The following is a 22629-nucleotide window of genomic DNA, read 5'->3' on the forward strand; positions in this document are numbered from 1 at the left end:
TGTGTAGTTGGCACCCCACATTATCCAATCATCAATTAATCTGTTTTCCAGCATTTTCAGGGATGTGGTCTTTGATTTGATTGAAGTCACTTCGCATCTGCTTTCCACAGGATATAAAAGTGTGGAGAGTTTCCCTAAACTGGTCAGTGAGTATGAACAAGAAGCTGGATGAGTTTGTGACCCATACACTGCCCTTTGAGCGGTTCAGAGGGCTTCGGTTTAACGCATGATGGGAAATGGTAAGGCATTGCAGAAGAATCACATTAAAGGCAGCTTTCCATTTAGTATTTTTCCACATTTTAGACATGGTTATAAATTGTAAATCATTACCATCCTTTCCCCTTTCTTACTTTGCAGTATTTCTGTTGTCATGGAATTCTAGATAAAGGAATTTCAAGAAGATTTTCACTCCTTATTTATCAATTTGAATTTAATACAATAAATCAAAGGATTGTCTTACTGGTCAATTTCATTTGAACCTCGTCGCCAGGCTAATTGCGTATAGCATTGGGAGTAAGAATCTAGTCTAATGAATGAGAGTAATTGCATTTGCAGAGTCAGATTGCCATAATGTGCACATTATGGGAAGTACAATACAAGAAAAACAAATGCAGAACTACCAGCTAATGTAAAACAATTAATACTTCAAATGATTACTATTTTAATACAGTATTCTGGAATCGGGTATTAACTCACAGGTCTGTGGTAAACCCAAACTTCTGCTGCAATAGAGCCTTTGGCATTTATACAGTCCTCACACTCAAACAAAAAAAACATACACAACAGCTGCTTATCACTCCATCATAGAAGAAATAAAAAGGTGGCAGAGAAACTGTGGAAAGACTGGAAATGGAGACTCAAGACTTGCTCGCACCAGTAAATCAACAGCATACCAAGGTAAATAGCGATTGACTGGACTGAGGAATAACGGATATATGCTGCCTGGACATTAGCCAGCATGCTCATTCTTAATTCACAAAAATTAAGGCTCAACGCGCTATACCAGGACAATTCCAATCCAGACCCAGGGTTCGTAGCACTGCCGACTTCAATCCCGATTCAAACCAGACCCGGGGGATGCCAGGTGAAGGATTCTGGTCAATCAATTAAACATTACTAAACTAGTTCACTACCAGAGAAAAAAGAAAACCAGCAGTGCTGCAGACCTCAGGTCCCAGATTTGAATAGACTTGGACTACACACCTTAACAGAACACTACAGGTGAGCTGAACAGCTCCCCTTCCCTGGCCACATCTGGCCGGTCAATAGGAGCACGGCTGCCTTGCTATAAATTAAGCAATACAGTAAGGTGGCACATGTCTAAAAGTCATGGGGTCAAACTAAAGCCTGATCCCTTTCATGCCTCTTCAGTTATACACGTCAACAGAATCCAAGCTAACAATCAAGGTAAGAATTCAACCTGCAACTGCACAAAGCCACATTTCATGAATACACTTCCCTTCTCTTATTTGTCCTTTTTATCTCCTGATGAGACATTTCTTTTTTTAAAACAGCCTAGATAAAAAAATCCACACAGTTGATATCAAATGTATTCAAGTACTTTCCGTTAATTTTGGAGAAGGACAGTAAATTCGTTGAACAGTGAGAGCTGGGCCACGGCGGGCGGGTGGGCCTCCAGGGGGTGTGGTGCCTCAGGTTAGAGGTGTGTGTGTGTGATACGACGGGGGTGCAAAAGAGAACGCATCCCGTGAGACAGTCCATTTGTTGTTGTTGCTGCCCCCCCCCCCCAGTTTAGATTTGGTTCAGGAAGTGGGGACGTCCGTTGTCATCCAGCCGGCGCGTCAGAATGTCACAGCCCGTCTCAGTCACCAGGAGGGTGTGCTCAAACTGGGCCGAACGCTTCCCGTCCCGGGTCACTGCTGTCCAACCATCAGGCCACGTCTCGTCCTGCCAACCACCTATGCAGAACACACACACAGTATTAAACACAGGTACAGTTTTACACATAGGTATATAATTACCAACCATTACACACAAAATTACACCCCAAATCTGCGGTCATGTCTCAGAGGGCCCTTACCTTCACAGATCATGGGCTCGATGGTGAATACATGGCCGGGCTTAATCACTCCAACTGCTTTGTTTTCTGAAAAGGAAAGAGTAAACCCACTGCTTTATACATCTTCCCCCAAATCACCGTTGGGGATTAATAAAGTAGGCTACTATGTTATCTGAGAATAGGATGTCAATTTCATGAGCTTATTGGTGTAAGGAGAGGAAAAAGGGCCAGAACAATACCAGTATCTCTATAATTTTTCGATGGCAAAAATGAAGAAAAAAATAGCAGACTCAACTGTTTGGTCATTTAAAAAAACTGCTGTATGTAAAATACTGTGCTTTAGCTTGGAAAATAAATAAATGTGACTAAATAAATGACACCAATTGTTTGTTTCCAACATTAGGGCTGTTTTACTAAACAAGTTACATCCGCTTTGTAGCATCCCGGCCCTAAGAAGTAGTGTTACGCACTGGCATAGTGTGGCACGTTAGGGGCAGTGTGGAACAGTTTGTGGATGCCGTGGCCACAGTAGCTCCGCACCACAGAGAAGCCGTTAGCCTGGGCATGTTTCTGGATGATGTTACCAAGCTCCCTGTAGCGGATACCTGGCTTCACTAGAAAAGGGAGGGGGGAAAAAACAAAGTGGCAATCAGCAGTTGAAACAAAGCATTCTCCCCACCCGTTTCAGTAAAAAGCTGAGGGATGAGGCTGGAGAAAAGTTACCTCTCAAATTCATAGACAGAACTGAGGATGCAAGGACTGACCATCCATGATATCACAATTATAGTTTTAAACACATTGAGGCAATATAGGTGTTTGTTTACAAACATACTTATATTTTGGGTTCTGATGGGGTATGGCAGTTGAACTAAGCTCATGAGGCACTTATAAGTTATATTCTTCAAGAATCAAATGGGTACCTATCATTCATTCATGAGTCCCAAAATGGATGTAGCAACAGCTGACTGCCCCTTTAACTTTGAGATAGTGACCTAATTGTTAAAGAAATCATCATCTGGCATCAGGTAAGAGATCATACCGGAGTCGATGGCTTGCATAAGGCATTCGAAGGTGGTCTGGACAAGTTTTTTCGCCCCTTCATCTGCCTCCCCAACGAAGAAGGTCTCGTTGAGGTCGCCGTGAAATCCATTGTGGTACACAGTAATATCCACTGCAAAGGAGGGGGGAAAGAGATGCCGAACATTAGCAGAAATATATGCACGCTAGAGAGCAAAATGGCAAAGCTGAACACTAATGAGACCATTCGTCTTGTCTAACCATGCTGTAAGTCAGGTTTTGGCCTGCGTCTCCGATTGGATATGGCTCTGCAGAAGAGACTTAGCAGAAATATATAGGACAAAGGCTACATTTTGGCTCAAGTCCTATAGACTGTTGCTGAATACTAAATCAAATCATTTGTCTTGTCAAACCATGCTGTGAGCAAGAAGTCTATGGCAGTCTGTCGAATGGGAACAGCCCATTCTCCATGTGCATCTCAATAGTCTAAAGTGGCCGTCTCTTCTAGTTAAATCCCATTACACTCAATAATCTGATAACAGCACATCCATTAAGTGAAAGCATATGAAGGATGCCAACTAGGGATTTGCTTTTTACCTGCCCAGTCCATTCACATCAGTAAAGATTAAGGGAGTGAGATGAGGAAGCCACTGTAGACTATGGAGATTCCTCCCGGGTAGCCTACCGTTGAGGATATCCCCATCCACCAGAGGTCTCCTGTCTGGGATGCCGTGGCAGATGACCTCGTTGACTGACGTGCAGCAGGACTTGGGGAAGTTGTAGTAGTTGAGAGGGGAGGGGTAACAATTTCTGGCTGTGCAGGCCTGGAGGGAGAAAGAAAAAAGTAATTACACATCAACAATCAATATGAGGGAGAGGAGAATAGTGAGAAAGGAAGAGAATGAGGATATGGGAGAGGGGGAAAAGGAGGCCAGGGTCTTTACCAGATGCACAGTGTAGTCAATCTCCTCCGTGGTCATGCCAGGTTTTACCATCAGGGCGGCGATGTCAAGCACCTCTCGGGCCAGCTACAAAAAGACAAATGTCTTTCCATTTCAAACTGTTTTTAGAACTATGTTAATAACGGCAACGGAGAAAGGTGAGAAAGCAATTGAATAATTTACCTTACACACAACTGTCATGCCTTCTATGTCTTCGGCAGAAAGGATCTTAATCTGTGAAGTGCCCTTCAAAGACTGCTCCGACTCAGACATGCCTTTTAAAAAAGCAAAGTGAGAATTGACATACAGGCTTTGTTTTAAACATCACTATTCCATCCATACACCAAACTCACCCTGATCAGCATTCCATCAAACTGAGTAAAAGAAAGTCACTAAGACCTTCAATTAAAACTGACTGCTCAAACATAACTACGTAGTGTCATTACACTCCAAAGCACACACGCACACACACACAGCTACTACCTCCTTGCTATTAACATAGAAAAGAGCTTAATGTGGAGTACTGACCATAGTACTACCTTAATCATCACATCCTTCTTATGGTAGCCCACGTCACAGAATAGATTCATCAAATTAAAGTAGACACCAAACGTCTTCACCTAACCTGGCTATATTAAAAGAAAATACAAACACCACGAGGATGTGGTCCTACACAAGTCGACCAAGAGGCATGATAATGTTGCTCTGCAGACCTCCTGAAGCCATTCTCGGAATTCTGCAGAGTTCCAAATTAACCGCTACCCCCTATATTAGACACACCTGTAGAGCTGAAAGGATCCGTCTTCCAGCTGTGTGAAATACTCTATATTAATTACTCCTGTGCAAATATATAATATCTACATAATTCTGTGCTATGGGGGACTTGTATTGACATACTGTTATTATGGTTGAGCCACATGGTTTAGACCATTTTCATTGAAAATTACATTATTGCACAGTTCTTATCGGTCATGAGATCACAAAACCAAAAACAATGTTTACATACAATGTGTAGACCACAGCATTGATATGAGCTTCATGATCAGTGTAGGCAACATCACTGACGCATGGGCCACAACCACAATCAATCAGTTTATCAACCACTTAAGACATGACCACTGTACAACACCCACATCACCACGATAAAATAAACCATAGCTCTACTACAGCAACAAAGGATGAATGAAAAGGCCATGCAAAAATGTTGGGCCATGCTTTAGTTTCCTGCCAGGTGTTCACCAATTGAGACATACGAAAGAAACAAAATAGTTACACAATAAGAGAGCGACAGTGTGTGTGGTCATGTGCCGCACATACATAAACAGACAATTGGGCGTGGGATGGGGTGTTGGGGAGTAGGACGTACCTGCCATAAGACCCACTTCTGCTGCTGAAGTGATGAGTAGAAGAGCTTCAGACACCGGCCTCTCAGACCCAATCACACTTCCTCTCAAACACTCACAAGTGCTTGCATACATAGCCACACGCGAACAAAGTGGGAATGATTGTGGTATCAACCATAGACAAATAAGCTTCTTTCAGAGGGTAGCAAATGTATACAGGAATGTTCTGCCATTTAAGTTTGTCTACAGAAGGTAAAAATGTATTCTAGGGTAAAGTTGACTAGTCTAATGCACTGAGATGGAGTCAATTTCTTCTCAGTTTCGTAAATTAAGGAATAATTTCTTAAATGGAAAGTTCATGTGATATTGACCCAAATCTTGTTAAGAGACTAGCAAATAGTCAGATGGTACCTGCTACAAATAACAGCCATTAAATAAATCCCATGACAAACTTAACGATCTCAGATCGATTGTCCGGGGCCAAATTAACCTACCCTTTAATTAAGAAAGTCATGACCATCATGCTTTTAGGGAAAGATGGTAATTTTGTACATGCACTGAAACTGCGAGTTGCCCTTTTAAAAAGACGCCATTGTCCCCTTTGAGCTCTGTCGCGTATTGCGTTTGTGAGCCGGTTCATTGGGCTCCGTTCACCTAAGAGCCGTTCATTTGCATCCCAAACGGCTCTTCGTTGATTAATGCTTAGAAACTGACCTAACAATTAAGTCACTTTTAAAGCCTAAAATGTTGCCTACCATTATGCCAGATCATGAAACGTGAGTTCAAAAAAAATGAAATAAATAAATACCTGACCAAATTATATGGCCTGCAATGTGGTGTCAGCAACAGCCATGCATGTCAGTAGGGGGCATAAAGTTTTACAGCGAAAATAAAATGAGAATACGTTTGGGAATATATATTCCGCAGAACAGACATGCTTCTGTATTAGGTGGTGTCATCTCCAAACCAGTGCCCCTGCCCACCCCCGGATATGTTTTTTTTGCGGATGTAGACCTCTCCTGAATACATATGGAAATCGGTCGCAGTGACAAACCTTTAACCCCCGCCTCTACTCTAACCTACACAGATGAATTCATCCTGTTAACCTGTTCACAGAGAAATTGTGTGCGCAACACTTGCATTCCAGTTCAGCAATGGGCTGGCTGTTCTCTGTACCAACATAAAAAAGCCTAGGGGTAGATCAACTATGCTATTGAGCAAACAATCTCACTAGCCAGGTTCACAATGTGTAGACTAGACTCAGGACAACAGGAATAGATTGGATGCCATTAACAATTAAACAGCACTGTGGCAGACTTGCCAGACTGTCTAGTGATCAATGCTGGGCAAGGACAGCAAAGCAAATTGACAGTTAAACATTCAAATATATCCAGATGTGCTGCTTATGGTTACATTATTTAACCCAGCCAATATGTATTAGGCCCAGAATTTTCTAATTTAGAGAAGTGGAATGGTAGAAAAAGAGGTTACGTTCTAATTTAGCCAAGACAGCAGTATAGAGAACATCAGAAAAGGTGGAGTGACTCATGTGAAATGGGTTACTTTGATTGGGGTGGGGGCCACAAAATTTAAATGCATCATGAGGGGCAGCAGTGGCTCACGGTTCTGCGTACCCACATCCATACCCAAACATGTAGTCAACTGATTTTTTACAATCAACCCATTTGTGCAGTTAAACCACAACTCAATGCATTATACCAGTAGCATTCAAAATCCTTGACATTGTATAGAAATAATACCACAATAAGTTCTATACTTGTATTTATTGTTTTATAAAATCAGTGGTCAAGATAAGTAGTATAACATTTTCACATTCCAGTGAAAAACTTCATTCAAGGAATAAAAACCTATTTCAATATAAATTCATTGGCATTTGAGTTCATTTCAAAACAGAAAAGGGCAACAGATCAGTGCAGCCCTCACTACTTCCGTTGAGTATTAAGGCTGTATTAAAGAAAATGTCCACATTTCAAAAATGTCAATACCTGCCTTTGAGATTTCTTTAGCCTAACAAAATACACAGTAAAATAAATGAAGATTTGTTTGACAAATTTTTAAGAACTAATAGCCTTTTACATAAAAAACAGAACTAATGGAGGCTAATAACCAGAACATGTGGAATTGTTACCACCAATGCTCATAAAAAGTGAAAACCGATCAATTACGCATCCTGTAGCTGTCAATACATGCGGCGGGTACAGTGAGGGAAAATAGTATTTGATCCCCTGCTGATTTTGTACGTTTGCCCACTGACAAAGAAATGATCAGTCTATAATTTTAATGGTAGGTTTATTTCAACAGTGAGAGACAGAATAACAACAAAAAAATCCAGAAAAACGCATGTCAAAAATTTTATAAAATGATTTGCATTTTAATGAGGGAAATAAGTATTTGACCCCCTCTGCAAAACATGACTTAGTACTTGGTGGCAAAACCCTTGTTGGCAATCACAGAGGTCAGACGTTTCTTGTAGTTGGCCACCAGGTTTGCACACATCTCAGGTGGGATTTTGTACCACTCCTCTTTGCAGATCTTCTTAAGGTTTCGAGGCTGACGTTTGGCAACTCAAACCTTCAGCTCCCTCCACAGATTTTCTATGGGATTGAGGTCTGGAGACTGGCTAGGCCACTCCAGGACCTTAATGTGCTTCTTCTTGAGCCACTCCTTTGTTGCCTTGGCCATGTGTTTTGGGTCATTGTCATGCTGGAATACCCATCCACGACCCATTTTCAATGCCCTGGATGAGGGAAGGAGGTTCTCACCCAAGATTTGACGGTACATAGCCCCGTCCATCGTCCCTTTGATGCGGTGAAGTTGTCCTGTCCCCTTAGCAGAAAAACACACCCAAAGCATAATGTTTCCACCGCCATGTTTGACGGTGGGGATGGTATTCTTGGGGTCATAGGCAGCATTCCTCCTCCTCCAAACACGGCGAGTTGAGTTGATGCCAAAGAGCTCCATTTTGGTCTCATCTGACCACAACACTTTCACCCAGTTGTCCTCCGAATCATTCAATGTTCATTGGCAAACTTCAGACGGGCATGTATATGTGCTTTCTTGAGCAGGGGGACCTTGCGGGCGCTGCAGGATTTCAGTCCTTCAAGACGTAGTGTGTTTTCTTGGTGACTATGGTCCCAGCTGCCTTGAGATCATTGACAAGATCCTCCCGTGTAGTTCTAGGCTGATTCCTCACCGTTCTCATGATCATTGCAACTCCACGAGGTGAGGTTTCTTCCATTTGCGAATAATCGCAGCAACTGTTGTCACCTTCTCACCAAGCTGCTTGGCAATGGTCTTGTAGCCCATTCCAGCCTTGTGTAGGTCTACAATCTTGTCCCTGACATCCTTGGAGAGCTCTTTGATCTTGGCCATGGTGGAGAGTTTGGAATCTGATTGAGTGATTGCTTCTGTGGACAGGTGTCTTTTATACAGGTAACAAACTGGGATTAGGAGCACTCCCTTTAAGAGTGTGCTCCTAATCTCAGCTCGTTACATGTATAAAAGACACCTGGGAGCCAGAAATCTTTGATTGAGAGGGGGTCAAATATTTATTTCCCTCATTAAAATGCAAATCAATTTATAACATTTTTGACATGCATTTTTCTGGATTTGTTTGTTGTTCTTCTGTCTCACTGTTGAAATAAACCATTAAAATTATAGACTGGTCATTTCTTTGTCAGTGGGAAAACTTACAAAATCAGCAGGGGATCAAATACTTCCCCCCCTCACTGTATATTTATGGTAGGCTACTGTAATGCTCTCTATTCCTATGTAGCTAATTTTCCCAATAAGTGCAGGCTTTTAAGTAAAACTCCTTTAACACTAGTTCAAGGAGTTTGCATCTGTACTTTATTTAGGAATGTAAAAATTGTCAAATAAATAAATTTACTTTTTACTCCATACATTTTCCTTGACACCTTAAAGTACTTGTTACATTTTGAATGCTTAGCAGAACAGGAAGATGGTCCATTCACACACTTTATGAGAACATCCCTGGTCATCCCTACAGCATCTGATCTGGCGGACTCACTAAACACAAATGCTTACATTTGTAAATTATGGTCTGAGTGTTGGAGTGTGCCCCTGGCTATCCGTAAATGAAAAAAAACAAGAAAATCGTGCCGTCGGGTTTACTTAAGGTACGGAATTTGAAATGTTACTTTTGATACTTAAGTAAAAGTCTACAAATATTTGGTTCAGTCATTTTCTATTAAGGGGTCTTTACTCAAGTACGACAACTGAGTACATTTTCCACCACTGATTATAGCCTGCCCAACCACAAACATTGTTTAATAATTTATATCCCATAATGGTGCAGGAGACATACTCCTCAAAACGGAAAAAAATGTGAGGGTTAGGTTACAGCAATAAGTGCAACCAGCAGCAACAACCACTTGTAAATCAGTTGTCTTTTAAAACGTGACACTTGTGGTCTCATGTGCACGCACAAGGGAGGGATGGTTGTACATACCACACGCATAAGATGGAAGTGTTTTGTGAGTGTTTCTTTTTAGATTTAAGATTGTGGAAAAGCTGCTCCTACAAATGTGCTCCCAAAAATGCTGGCCAGTGAAAGTGTAAATTCTCTCAAGCGTGGGAAACTGGACTCTGGCAACAGTTTCCAAAACTCAATCCCCCTCTCGTTCCGTTTTGATTGAAAGAAGGGGGTCAGCCTGCAACTCTCAAAGCTCAATTTGCAATTCGGTGGGCTGTTCATTCACAACAGAGGAGATTAGATCAGTGAACAGATGGATGCGAGGCTGCATATTGTGGAAGTCTTGAAAGCGATCTTTGAATTGCTCCTGTAATGTTGTGATGTCAGCTGTGTACCAGCTGAAGTGGACGGTGTTCTCGCATTGAGATGTCAGTGTGCAAATCTGCACATGTGGGAAAGTGTGCCAGATTCAGCAGATCTAATAACAGGTGGTCTTTGAACAGTTCAAGTTTGCGCTGAAACCCATTCACATTGGCTTAAGAGATACCAGTGTGATTTCATCCTTGTGTTAGCAGTTGGTTATTCTTTAATAACAGACCCCAAAGCAAATCGGTGGGACGAAAATAGGTTCATTCAAAGTAGACAAACCATGCTTGGAAGTAGATGGTAGATGTTCATGCTCTTCTGTGATTCTGACCACAGAACAAAGGGACAGGATGTAGTTTTATAACTCAGCCCTAGCCTGTGGTTGACCAATTACAATTCCTTGCAATAAAACTGGGGCAATGGCCAAATAACAAGTATTCCATTTCAGGTTGGACCAATAAGAACCTGCTACACGTAGCTATAAATTCAGGACTGACATTCCTACCAGATGTTGAACTGAAAACCAACCATTTCCATTAATAATTCCCTATTGACCGTTAGTACTCGATTTACTTTTAGTACTTTGACCTCTCGTCCTCTGCGTTGTGTATTCATCTTCAAAATATTCTAACACCTTCAGATGCTGGGTTGTGTCAGTAAGAAAGGCCAGATCAGAGAGAAAGCTGATATCCCAAAATTGTTTGCAAAAAAACTTGTCTCCACAATGATGCTCCCCTCCAAAAACAGAGGACTCTGTGCGCAATGAAAATAACCTCTCCAGGCATTTACCGCAGCTCATCCATCGTATCCCTGTGTGAAGTTGAAGTTCACCATACGCAGAAGACATCAGAGGGAGGCCACAAACTTCGATGTTTGACAGCTCTGTTCACTCCTCGGATCAAGTTAGTAACTTGTCACAACATCCATGACTGAAGTTCAGCTTCTTTCCACAGAGCGTTCTACAATTATAAAATAAGCACAATTTGACTACAAATATAAGCTACACTTAATCTCCACACAGACATGTAAAAAAACAAAACTAAGTGACGTTTATTTTTTATTTATACACCGAATAAATATGAAATGCAACTATTTCAGAAGTTTTTACTGAGTTATAGTTCATAAGGAAATCCATCAATTGAAATAAATTCATTAGACCCTAATATATGGATTTCACAATACTGGGAATACCTTACAAAAAAAGTAGGGGCTTGAATCAGAAAACCAGTCTCTGGTTTGACCACCACTTGCATCATGCAGCGCGACATCTTCACATAGTTGATCAGGCAATTGATTGTGGCCTGTGGAATGTTGTTCCACTTCTCTTCAATGGATGTGCGAAGTTGCTGGATATTGGAGTGAACTGGAACGCGCTGTCATACATGTCGATCCAGAGCATTCCAAACATGCTCAATGGGTAAAATGTCTGGTGAGTATGCAGGCCATAGAAGAAATAGGAAAAATGTTCAGATTCCAGGAATTGTGTATAGATCCTTGCGACATGGGGCCGTGCATTATTATGCTGAAACATGAGGTAATGGCTTCGGATGAATGTCACGACAACGGGCCTCAGGATCTCGCCACGGTATCTCTGTGCATTCAAATAGCAATCTATAAAATGCAATTGCGTTCGTTGTCCATAGCTTATACCTTACACCAACCATGGGGCACTCTGTAACCTTTAAATCAGAAAACCGCACAACGCCATACACATGCTCTGCGGTTGTGAGGCCGATTGGACGTACTGCCAAATTCTCTAAAATGATGACGGATGCAGCTTATGGTAGAGAAATTAACATTCAATTCTCTGGCAACAGCTCTGGTGGACATGCCTGCAGCCAGCATGCCAATTGCACCCTCCCTCAAAACTTGACATCTGTGGCATTGTGTTGACAAAATTGCACATTTTAGAGTGGCCGTTTAATATCCCCAGCACAAGGTGCGCCTGTGTAATGATCATGCTGTTTAATCAGCTTCTTGATATGCCACGCCGCTTAGGTGGATGGATTATCAAGGCAAAGGTGAAATGCTCACTAACAGGGATGTAAACAAATTTGTGCACAAGATGAGAAATAAGCATGGAACATTTCTGGGCTCTTATTTCAGCTCATGAAACCAACACTTTACATGTTGCGTTTATATTTTTGTTCAGTTTATTATGTGATATTAATGCCGAGTATAGCCTATGAATTTATGAAAACATGATTGAGTGGTCTTACTTGGTGAATGATGCAGTGCAGTACAGGGCAGTCCACACCACTCTGGTGCAGCAATCCTGCAAATCCAGTGGATCATCCTTGCGTTGATGGTGCCCCATCAGTCACAACAGCAGAAAAGTTGTAAAAACCACTGAAAACCGTGACAAAGTCCTTGAATGCAGTGAAAATGTTAGTTCCTTTTGTGGTAGCATGCAAAGGAACTAATTTTAAAAGTTTGTGAAGGTCAAATGTACTGTAAATAGCGCAAGTATAGATCAGTAACTGGCTGATATCGGTCACGTCAGTACTCTCATCCAACGCAAGGAAAAAGGAGCAAAATGTCAGAAAGTGGAGTCACAATTCAACGGCTCAGACACGACGTATGTGGCAGAGGACTCCAGACACCGATGTTTTGCTCCAGGACAAACTAAAACACCTTTGTCTGCGTCGAGGGAAACACTGCCGCCGATGGGGGCCACCGCCTCTACCATTGACCGTGAGCTCTCCTTCTCCGTGGCCGATGTAAGTAAGACATTTAAGGGTGTTAACCCTCGCAAGGCTGGCGGTCCAGAAGGCATCCCTAGCCGCGTACGTAGAGCATGCACAGACCAGCTGGCTAGAGTGTTCAGACATACAGTGCATTCAGAAAGTATTCTGACCCCTTGACTTTTTCCACATTACAACCTTATTCTTAAATGGATGAAATTGTCCCCCCCTCAATCTACACCCAATATCCCATATTGACAAAGCAAAAATTTGTTTAGACATTTTTGCAAATGTATTCAAAATAAAAAAACTAAATGTCACATTTACATAAGTATTCAGACCCTTTACTCAGTACTTTGTTGAAGTACCGTTGGCCGCGATTACAGCTTCGAGTCTTCTTTGGTGACACTAAAAGCTTGGCACACCTGTATTTGGGGAGTTTCTTCCATTCTTCTCTTCAGATCCTCTCAAGCTCTGTCAAGTTGGATGGGGATGCACAGCTATTTTCAGGCCTCTCCAGAGATGTTCGATCGGGTTCAAGTCCGGCCTCTAGCTGGGCCACTCAAGGACATTCAGAGACTTGTCCCGAAGCCACTCCTGCGTTGTCTTGGCTGTGTGCTTAGGGTCGTTGTCCTGTTGGAAGGTGAACCTTCGCCCCAGTCAGATCCTGAGCCCTCGGAGCAGGTTTATCAAATCTTTCTGTACTCCATTCATCTTTCTCCCAGTCCTGACTACTCTCCCAGTCCCTGCCGCTGAAAAACATCCCCACAACATGCTGCCACCACGCTTCACCGTAGGGATTGTGCCAGGTTTCCTCCAGACGTGATGCCTGGCATTCAGGCCAAAGAGTTCAATCTTGGTGTCATCAGACTAGAGAATCTTGTTTCTCATGGTCTGAGAGTCTTTAGGTGAATTTTGGCAAACTCCAAGCGGGTAGTCTTGTGTCTTTTACTGAGGAGCGGCTTCCATCTGGCCATTCTGGTATAAAGGCCAGATTGGTGGAGTTCTGCAGAGATGGTTGTCCTTCTGGAAGGTTCTCCCATCTCCACAGAGGAACTCTGGAGCTCTGTCAGAGTGACCAATGGTTTCTTGGACACCTCGCTGACCAAGGCCCTTCAACCCCAATTGCTCAGTTTGGCCGGGTGGCCAGCTCTAGGAAGAATCTTGGTGGATCCAAACGTCTTCTACTGAGGAATGATGGAGGCCACTGTGTTCTTGGGGATGGTCAATGCTGCAGAAATGTTTTGGTACCGTTCCCCAGATCTGTGCCGTTGACCTCATGGTTTGGTTTTTGCTCTGACATGCACTGTCAACTGTGGGAGCTTATATAGACAGGTGTGTGCCCTTCCAAATCATGTCCAAACAATTGAATTTACCATAGGTGGACTCCAATCAAGTTATAGAACCATGTCAAGGACAATCAATGGAAACAGGATGCATCTGAGCTCAGTTTCAATTGACATAGCAATGGGTCTGAATACCTATGTAAATAAGGTACAGGTTTATTTAATACAAACCTGTTTTCACTTTGTCATTATGGGATATTGTGTGTAGATTGAAGAGGGGGGGAAAATACTATTTTATCAATTTTAGGATAAGGCTGTAATGTAACAAAATGTTTAAAAAAATACAAGGGATCTGAATACTTTACAAATACACTGTATTCAATCTCTCCCTATCCCAGTCTGTTGTCCCCACTTGCTTCAAGATGTCCACCATTGTTCCTGTACCCAAGAAGGCAAAGATTACTGAACTACATGACCACGGCCCCGTAGAACTCACTTCTGTCATGAAGCGCTTTGAGAGGCTAGTAAAGGATCATATCACCACCTTACCAGACACCCTAGACCCATTGCAATTTGCATACCGCCCTAATAGATCCAAGGACTAATCACCATCGCACTGCCCTATCCCATTTGGACAAGAGGAATACCTATGTAAGAATGTTGTTCATTGACTACAGCTCAACCTATAGTACCCTTCAAGATAAATCTTTACGGCCCTTGGTTGAACCCCGCCCCGTGCAACTGGTTCCTGGACTTCCTGACAGGCCACCATCCCAGGTGGTGAAGGTAAGCAACAACACCTCCACTACACTCATCTTCAACACAGGGGTCCCATAAGGGTGCGTGCTCACTGTTCAACCATGACTGGGTGGCCACGCACGTCGCCAACTCAATCCTCAAGTTTGCAGACACAGTGCTAGGCCTGATTACCAACAACGACGAGAGCCTACAGGGAGGTGGTGAGGGCCCTGATGGAGTGGTGCCAGGAAGATATCCTCCCTCAACATCAACAAAACTTCAGGAGACAGTGGAGGGAGCACCCCCCCCCCCCATCTACAGGGTCACAGTGAAGGTGAAAAGCTTCAACTTCCTTGGCGTACACATCACTGACAATCTGAAATGGTCCACAAAAAAAGTATGGTGAAGGCGGCACAAGTGCCTCTTCAACCTCAGGAGGCTGAAGAAATTCAGCTTGGCCCCTAAGACCCCCATTAACTTCTACAGATGCACAATTGAGAGCATCCTGTCGGGCTGCATCACTGCCTGGTACAGCAACTGCACCAAACGCAACTGCAGGTCTCTCCAGCGAGTGGTGCGGTCTGCCCAACACATCACCGGGGTCACAACCCCTGCCCTCCAGGTCATCTACAGCACCCTGTGTCACAGGAATGCCATGAAAATCATCAAGGACTTCAGCTACCCGAGCCACAGTCTATTCACCCCGCTACCATAGAAAATGCGAGGTCAGTACAGGTGCATCAAAGCTGGGACAGAGACTGAAAAACAGCTTATAGCTCAAGGCCATCAGATTGTTAAATAGTCACCGCTAGCTGGTATCCTGCCCTGAACTTTAGTGACTGTCACTAGCCAGCGACCAAAAGGTTACTGTACCTTAGACACTGCTGCACTATGTACATAGTCATGGAACCCTGGTCACTTTAATAATATTTACATACTGTTTTACCCACTTCATATGTATATACACTGTATTCTAGTCAAGGACTATCCTATTTAACCATCTGTACATACAGTATAATTGGAAAGTATTCAGACCCCTTGAATTTACACATTGTTACGTTACAGCCTTACTCTAAATTGAATTAAATTTGTTTTTCCTCATCTACACACAAAACCCCATAATTACAAAGAAAATACAAATAAAATTAAAAAAAGTGACATTTTGGTAAATTTATAAATAAACTGGAATATCAGATTCTTCCCTCAACCAGCTTCACCTGGAATGCTTTTCCAACTGTCTTGAAGGACTTCCCACATATGCTGAGCACTTGTTGGCTGCTTTTCCTTCACTCCGCGGTCCAACTCATCCCAAACCATCTCAACTGGGTTGAGGTCGGGTGATTGTCGAGGCCAGGTCATCTGATACAGCACTATCATTCTCCTTCTTGGTCAAACAGCCCTTCTATAGCCTGAAGGCGTTTTGGGTCACTGGCCTCTTGAAAAACAAATGATAGTCCCACTAAGTCCAAACCAGATGGGAAGGCGTATCACTGCAGAATGCTGTGGTAGCCATGCTGGTTAAGTGTCTTCAATTCTAAATAAATCAGTGTCAGCAGCAAAGCCACTCCTCCATGCTTCACGGTGTGAATCACACATGCGGAGATCATCCGTTCACCTACTCTGCATCTCACAAAGACACGTCGGTTAGAACCAAAAATCACGTCCGAGTCTTCTTGGGTATGATGCTACAAGCTTGGCACACCTGTTTGGGGAGTTTCTCCAATTCTTCTCTGCAGATCATCTCAAGCTCTGTCAAGTTCGATGGAGAGTGTCCCATCTGCACAAAGGAACTCTGAAGCTCTGTCAGTGACCATCAGGTTCTGGATCACCTCCCTGACCAAGGCAATTCTCCCATGATTATTCAGTTTGGCTGGGTGGCCAGCACTAGGAAGAGTCTTTGTGGTTCCAAACTTCTTCCATTTAAGAATGATGGATGTCAAATGTGTACTTGGGGACCGTCAATGCTTCAGAAATGTTATAGTACCCTTCCCCAGATCAGTGCCTCGACACAATCCGTTCTCGGAGCTCTACGGACAATTCCTTCAACCTTATGGCTTGGTTTTTGCTCTGACATGCACTGTCAGCTGTGGGACCTTATATAGAGAGCTGTGTTCCTTTCCAAGTCATGTCCAACCAATGGAATTTACCACAGGTGGACTCCAATCAAGTTGTAGAAATATCTCAAGGATGGTCAATGGAAACAGGAAGGACCTGAGCTCAATTGAGTCTCATAGAAAAGGGTCTGAATACTTATGTAAATAAGGTATCCGTTTATTTAACACATTGCAAACATTTCTAAAAACCTGTTTTCGCTTCATTATTCGGTATTGTGTGTAGATTGATGGGGATTTGTAAAACATGTTTTCATCCATTTTAGAGACGGCTGTAATGTAACAAAATGTGGAAAAAGTCAAGGTGTCTGAATACTTTCTGTATACTAACCATCATATTCTTCAGATATACTACATATTACATCGTCTATACATCCCATAACATATTCATATTCCGGATTCTGACATTGCTCGACCTAATATTTCTAAATGTCATTATTTTACTTTTTAGACATGTATTGTTAGATATTACTGCATTGTTGGAGCTAGGAACAAGTATTTAGCTACACCGCACTATCTGCTAAATATGTGCATGAGACCAATAACATTTTATTTGATTTCTTTTAGCTTCCCATCCACATGATTATGAACATCAAATTCTGCGAGTCACTGTGCGGAGTGAGACAGACTCGAAGTTCTGGGCCATCTTGTCATCCCCAAAAGCCTTAGCCATCTCAACTGCACATCTTTTCACTGTGTCTCCATCAGACAAGGGCTTCTTTGCTTTCCCTAGTTCAAGTGCCACTTGATAAAATGCCTTTACACGACATTCTTGTGTTGTAGTGGCATTCTAGTTCAGCACAGTTCACCCTATTGGTAAAGAGTAATTACTACAACAATGTATTATGCTTCAGTAGCATACAGGAGCTCCCCTAGTGGCCAAAGTAAACACTGCTAATATTACATTGCCCCCCCCTCCCCCCTACCTATATGTACAAATTACCTCTAACCTGTACCCCTGCACACTGACTCGGTACCGGTACCCCCTGTATATAGCCTTATTGTTATGTTACTTTAGTTTATTTGGTAAATATTTTCTTAACTTCTTGAACTGCACTGTTGGTTAAGGGCTTGTAAGTAAGCATTTCACGGCAAGGTCTACACTTGTTGCATTCGGAGCATGTGATAAATAGTTTGATTTGAAATACGACGGTAAAGTAGCCTATTGTTAGCTGACATGGGCTAATTGAGTGACTGTCAGTGACTGACAAGACAAACTGCTAATTCACAGGACATTTCTGAAATTGTACCTTGTGTATTCTACTATAAGTCTCAAGAGTTAGTTGAGACCTCGAACGAGTTAAATTTCTGTAAAAATATATATATTTTTTGTAATTTCTCCACAGGCCACCAGTTGCCCATCCCTCACATGTAACATGGTTAGTGCTGGCTAGCTTATTGGTCAAATCTATGTGATCCAGTAGTTGGCCAGTATCAACATCCTAATCAGATTCATATTCCATTCATGCTCGTGTCCTCATCTATTCAAGTTTGCATGGTTACCTAGCAACATTAGGTGTTTTACCAGGATCATTTGGTCATGGAGGAAAAGGTTAAAAGCCACTTGCCATCCAAAGAAACTGAACTGGAATTCACAGTGTGAGTGTTCACTGGCTACTACTTACTCTCAGACTCTACAGCTTCAGTAGAGAACTACACAGGTATTGTAACATCAGTCTAAATTAAATTACTTGTTGCATCTTTAGAAGGGTTGTGGGACCATAGGCAAATTGATGCATGGGATTCGCCTCAAGCCATGTTCGAACATTGAACATCTGTAGCAAAATGGAGCCATTTAATACATAGAAATAGAATGAATCAAACAGCCAAATCATTGACTTGGATGGGGCACAACGCTCTATTCATTCTATTTCTATCCATTTAATCCCATCCGATAGCTGAAATTCAGATAACTTTTGAAAAACTGGTCTCTGATGATCACGAACAACGGACATAACATTATCTCACTCGTGTCCCGGCGTGCCATTTGGATGAACGTGCCATGAGTGGAGAGACTAACCATGGCTACCTGGTGGCTGATCAGCATTCAGGTGAGTTACCTTATGGAGTGAATCCTCACCATTGAGGTTACCATGGTTACATAATGATCAGCTTTAGTGGAATCTATGGCTGGGACAGAAACCCATTTTCTATGAATGATGTCACCTGATGTTAAACATAGAAAGAGTATACATTTCTCAGATAAAGTGTCATGTTTCAATATAAACACAATTCATGACGAAGAACACTAGCCTTGAGAAGATTTTCAAATGGACAGCAAAGGATTTCTTAACTTAAAAGCAACTGGAGGCAGTCTAGGAGGAGTAGCGTTACCTAGTGGATGGTCGGCATAGTCAGGTCTTTCGATGTTACCGGGGACATGCCTCATGGGAGTCTACATGGGGAACCAATGGCAGGAGAGACTGATTACATGGAGCTCACAGAAGGAACCAACAAGACAAGAGTTGAGACATGATTACACAGCTCCCAGGGGCTAACGAATAAACTTTACACAAAGCTTATGTGGCTTATGTCTATTAAATCATGTTGTGTTGACATATGTTGGACTACTATGTAGTCAAGAAAAAAAGCTCCTACATAAAAGCTCTTATCAGCACATTAGCCCAATTTAGAAATGTACCAGAAAGGTGGCCTTACGAGTGGGTAGTGAGGGCGTAGTTTGCCCGTGTAGCGGTAGCCAGGCCATGGGTCTGTGTTGGTGTCGTTCTCCACGCAGTTCTTTGCCTCATCCTGGTTCTTATCCTCCTCTGCAAAAAGAGAATGTAATATAGGACATTGATTTGACAACATTTAAGTAAGGTGTTCACACATACACACTAGACTACTCTTGGGCAAGCTTATCCTGTGAGGGCCCTGTGTGGGTGCAGGTTTTTCTTCCAGCCAAGCAGTAAAATGTCCAAGTCGACTAAACAATTGCCTTTTTTTGTTACATTGATAAATTGAATCCGGTTTGTTGCTGCCTGGCTGAGGGGGAAGCCTGTACCCCCACCGGATATCACAGATTGTGCACCCCTGCTCTAACGGCTGGTACGTATTACAATGTCAAAGTCCATTTTGAATGGCTACACCATTGCTCTATTTCAACATCAAAATCAGGGGATGGAAAGGTTTGGGCATTTATGCAGGCTTTCACATATTCTATGCCTTCAGATGATAGGTCATGTAGGAATGGGAACAATGACAGAAAGCCCATGAAGTGACACTGATGTGTTTGGAAAATTATTTGGAAGTGAGTTGGTCTGTGTGATAGGATATTGCTAACGAGGCTACGTACTTGCTTTTTTGTGCATCTGCTTGTGAGTAGCCCAGCTCCCTTTGAAGCACTCCTGAGTGAGGGGACAAAGAGAGGAGAGATATATCCATATGAGACTGCACATCAGGGGTGTGCGACCTCAAATCATCAATAGCAGCAGTATCTGCTGGCTGCTTGTTTCTCAATAGCACAAATTGCAGAATCAATTCCTCTAATCTTCTGTGGACTGGGATTTGTGCATTCCTGCTCAATATTATACAAAGGCAGAGGGAGAGAGACCAATGGGCTCTGAATTGCACACATGCTACATAAACCACTTAACAGTTTATTTCAAGACTAGGTCAATGGCCAATTGACCATGACTAACATCTCTGCTGCTCCATCAATGGATTTTCTGACCAGTGACCACTAAGAACAGTAGGGGAAAAAATATCTTCCTTCTTCTTTCCTTGAATCCTTGGCAATTTCAGTGATTGACATTTCAAATAAACAAGCCACAGGTGGGTTACAACAGCCAGGCCAGGAGCAGCGAAATCAAATGAATTAGCATGGCTACATCAACTTGTAGAAAGCATTCCTCGTGCACAGTTAAATTTAATTCATTGCAATAACCAATGCCAATGGGTAAACTAGGCTAACTACCCAACTAGCTTGCTAGACTTCACAAAGTTGATGCTGTTTAACAAACACCGCGCTAGCAAATGAGTTAGCTAACGTTAGTAGCTAACTAGCAGTTAACTACTTAGAATACACAAACTACAATAAACTAAACAAGCATCTTTCATACGGGAGGATAATGTTAGCTATTGGCTTCAAATAAAGTTCCTAACTAACGTGTTTGCAAACCATTGTTTTTTAGCTACGACTTTAAGCAGAAAATGCTTGTAGTTACTGTTACTACTGTAGCTAACTAGCATCATATGCTAGGCTACTTAAAGGGGTGTGAGGAAACTCAATTAGGGCAACTATGTTATCGCTAGCTACCTCGTGATGAAGGATGCTGGGCCGCTGTGTGTATCATGTCAGACCCCTTTCACATAATGAATTAGAAAACGAATGCTACCTGAGAGCAAAAGTATGAGCCTTGGATCCCGAGCTTGATACAGGTTGGACATTGAAGTTTGGCCTCGCTGCTACAGCCTTCTGTTTCGCATTCCCGTGTCTCGATAGCCGCCATGCCTGCCCGCAGTCTATAGGGGTGGAGACTGGGAGGAGTGGACGGTCTGTCGGCTGGAGAAAACCTCGCCAGCGGGAGATATGTGTTCCCTTTTGCAGGGACATCACCGGATAGAAATTCCAATATGGCTGCCAACGCAATGCCATATATGGACATGTGTGTGTGACGTCCAAACTCAGTTGCTCTACTCGCATGTTTATTTTTTTATTTTATTTCATTTCACCTTTATTTAACCAGATAGGCAAGTTGAGAACAAGTTCTCATTTACAACTGCGACCTGGCCAAGATAAAGCAAAGCAGTTCGACACATAAAACAACACAGAGTTACACATGGAGTAAAACAAACATACAGTCAATAATACAGTAGAAAAATAAGTCTATATACAATGTGAGCAAATGAGGTAAGATAAGGGAGGTAAATGCAATAAATAGGCCATGGTGGCGAAGTAAATACAATATAGAAATTAAAACACTGGAATGGTATATTTGACAGTAGATGAGTGTGCAAAGTAGAAATACTGGGGTGCAAAGGAGCAAAATAAATAAATACAGTAGGGGTAGAGGTAGTTGTTTGGGCTATTTATAGATGGGCTATGTAGAGGTGCAGTGATCTGTGAGCTCCTCTGACAGCTGGTGCTTAAAGCTAGTGAGGGAGATAAGTGTTTCCAGTTTCAGAGATTTTTGTAGTTCGTTCCAGTCATTGGCAGCAGAGAACTGGAAGGAGACGTGGCCAAAGGAGGAATTGGCTTTGGGGGTGACAAGTGAGATATACCTGCTGGAATGCGTGCTACGGGTGGGTTAGCTATGGTGACCAGCGAGCAGAGATAAGGCGGGACTTTACCTAGCAGGGTCTTGTAGATGACCTGGAGCCAGTGGGTTTGGCGACGAGTATGAAGCGAGGGCCAGCCAACGAGAGCGTACAGGTCGCATGTATCCTATTTGTTTACGTTTTTTTGCCTTTAGCTTGCAACACAGCCGTCAAGACATCATGGATGGGATCAATGGATCATCGGAAATGGGGATAAATATATATATTTTAAAGCTCATCTGAATGCGATGCTCACAAGTTATGTTCATAAAACGATCAGCTAGCTAGTAAACTAGCTTGGTTAGCTAACGTTAGTTTAGCTAGTTACAAATAGAAAGATGAGATAGATGGGCAATGGCGCATATTTAAGGCGTTAAACAGGAAAAATACTGTTAGAAGTGGTTTTAT

At 42.5% G+C, this 22629-nt stretch overlaps 1 protein-coding gene across 2 annotated transcripts; it reads right to left on the reverse strand.

Moving 5' to 3' along the window:
* Nucleotides 1–408: 408 nt before the first annotated feature.
* metap1 (methionyl aminopeptidase 1) lies at nucleotides 409–21528 on the reverse strand. Of its 2 annotated transcripts, XM_029729947.1 has the most exons (12): nucleotides 21300–21528; nucleotides 20258–20309; nucleotides 19621–19730; nucleotides 19297–19357; nucleotides 5345–5368; nucleotides 4162–4253; nucleotides 3982–4065; nucleotides 3723–3861; nucleotides 3060–3191; nucleotides 2491–2634; nucleotides 2042–2107; nucleotides 409–1919 (listed from the first exon to the last, which is right to left on the reverse strand). In XM_029729947.1, the coding sequence occupies exons 1-12, from the start codon at nucleotides 21411–21413 to the stop codon at nucleotides 1753–1755; spliced, it is 1185 nt and encodes a 394-aa protein (XP_029585807.1). In that variant the 5' UTR covers nucleotides 21414–21528; the 3' UTR covers nucleotides 409–1752. The 2 variants fall into 2 exon arrangements, with proteins under 2 accessions (XP_029585807.1, XP_029585809.1); XM_029729949.1 differs by lacking the exon at nucleotides 5345–5368 and having other exon boundaries at nucleotides 21300–21527.
* Nucleotides 21529–22629: the final 1101 nt, after the last annotated feature.

This window comes from Salmo trutta, chromosome 33 (genome assembly GCF_901001165.1).
Source record: "Salmo trutta chromosome 33, fSalTru1.1, whole genome shotgun sequence".
Taxonomy (NCBI): Eukaryota; Metazoa; Chordata; class Actinopteri; order Salmoniformes; family Salmonidae; genus Salmo; species Salmo trutta.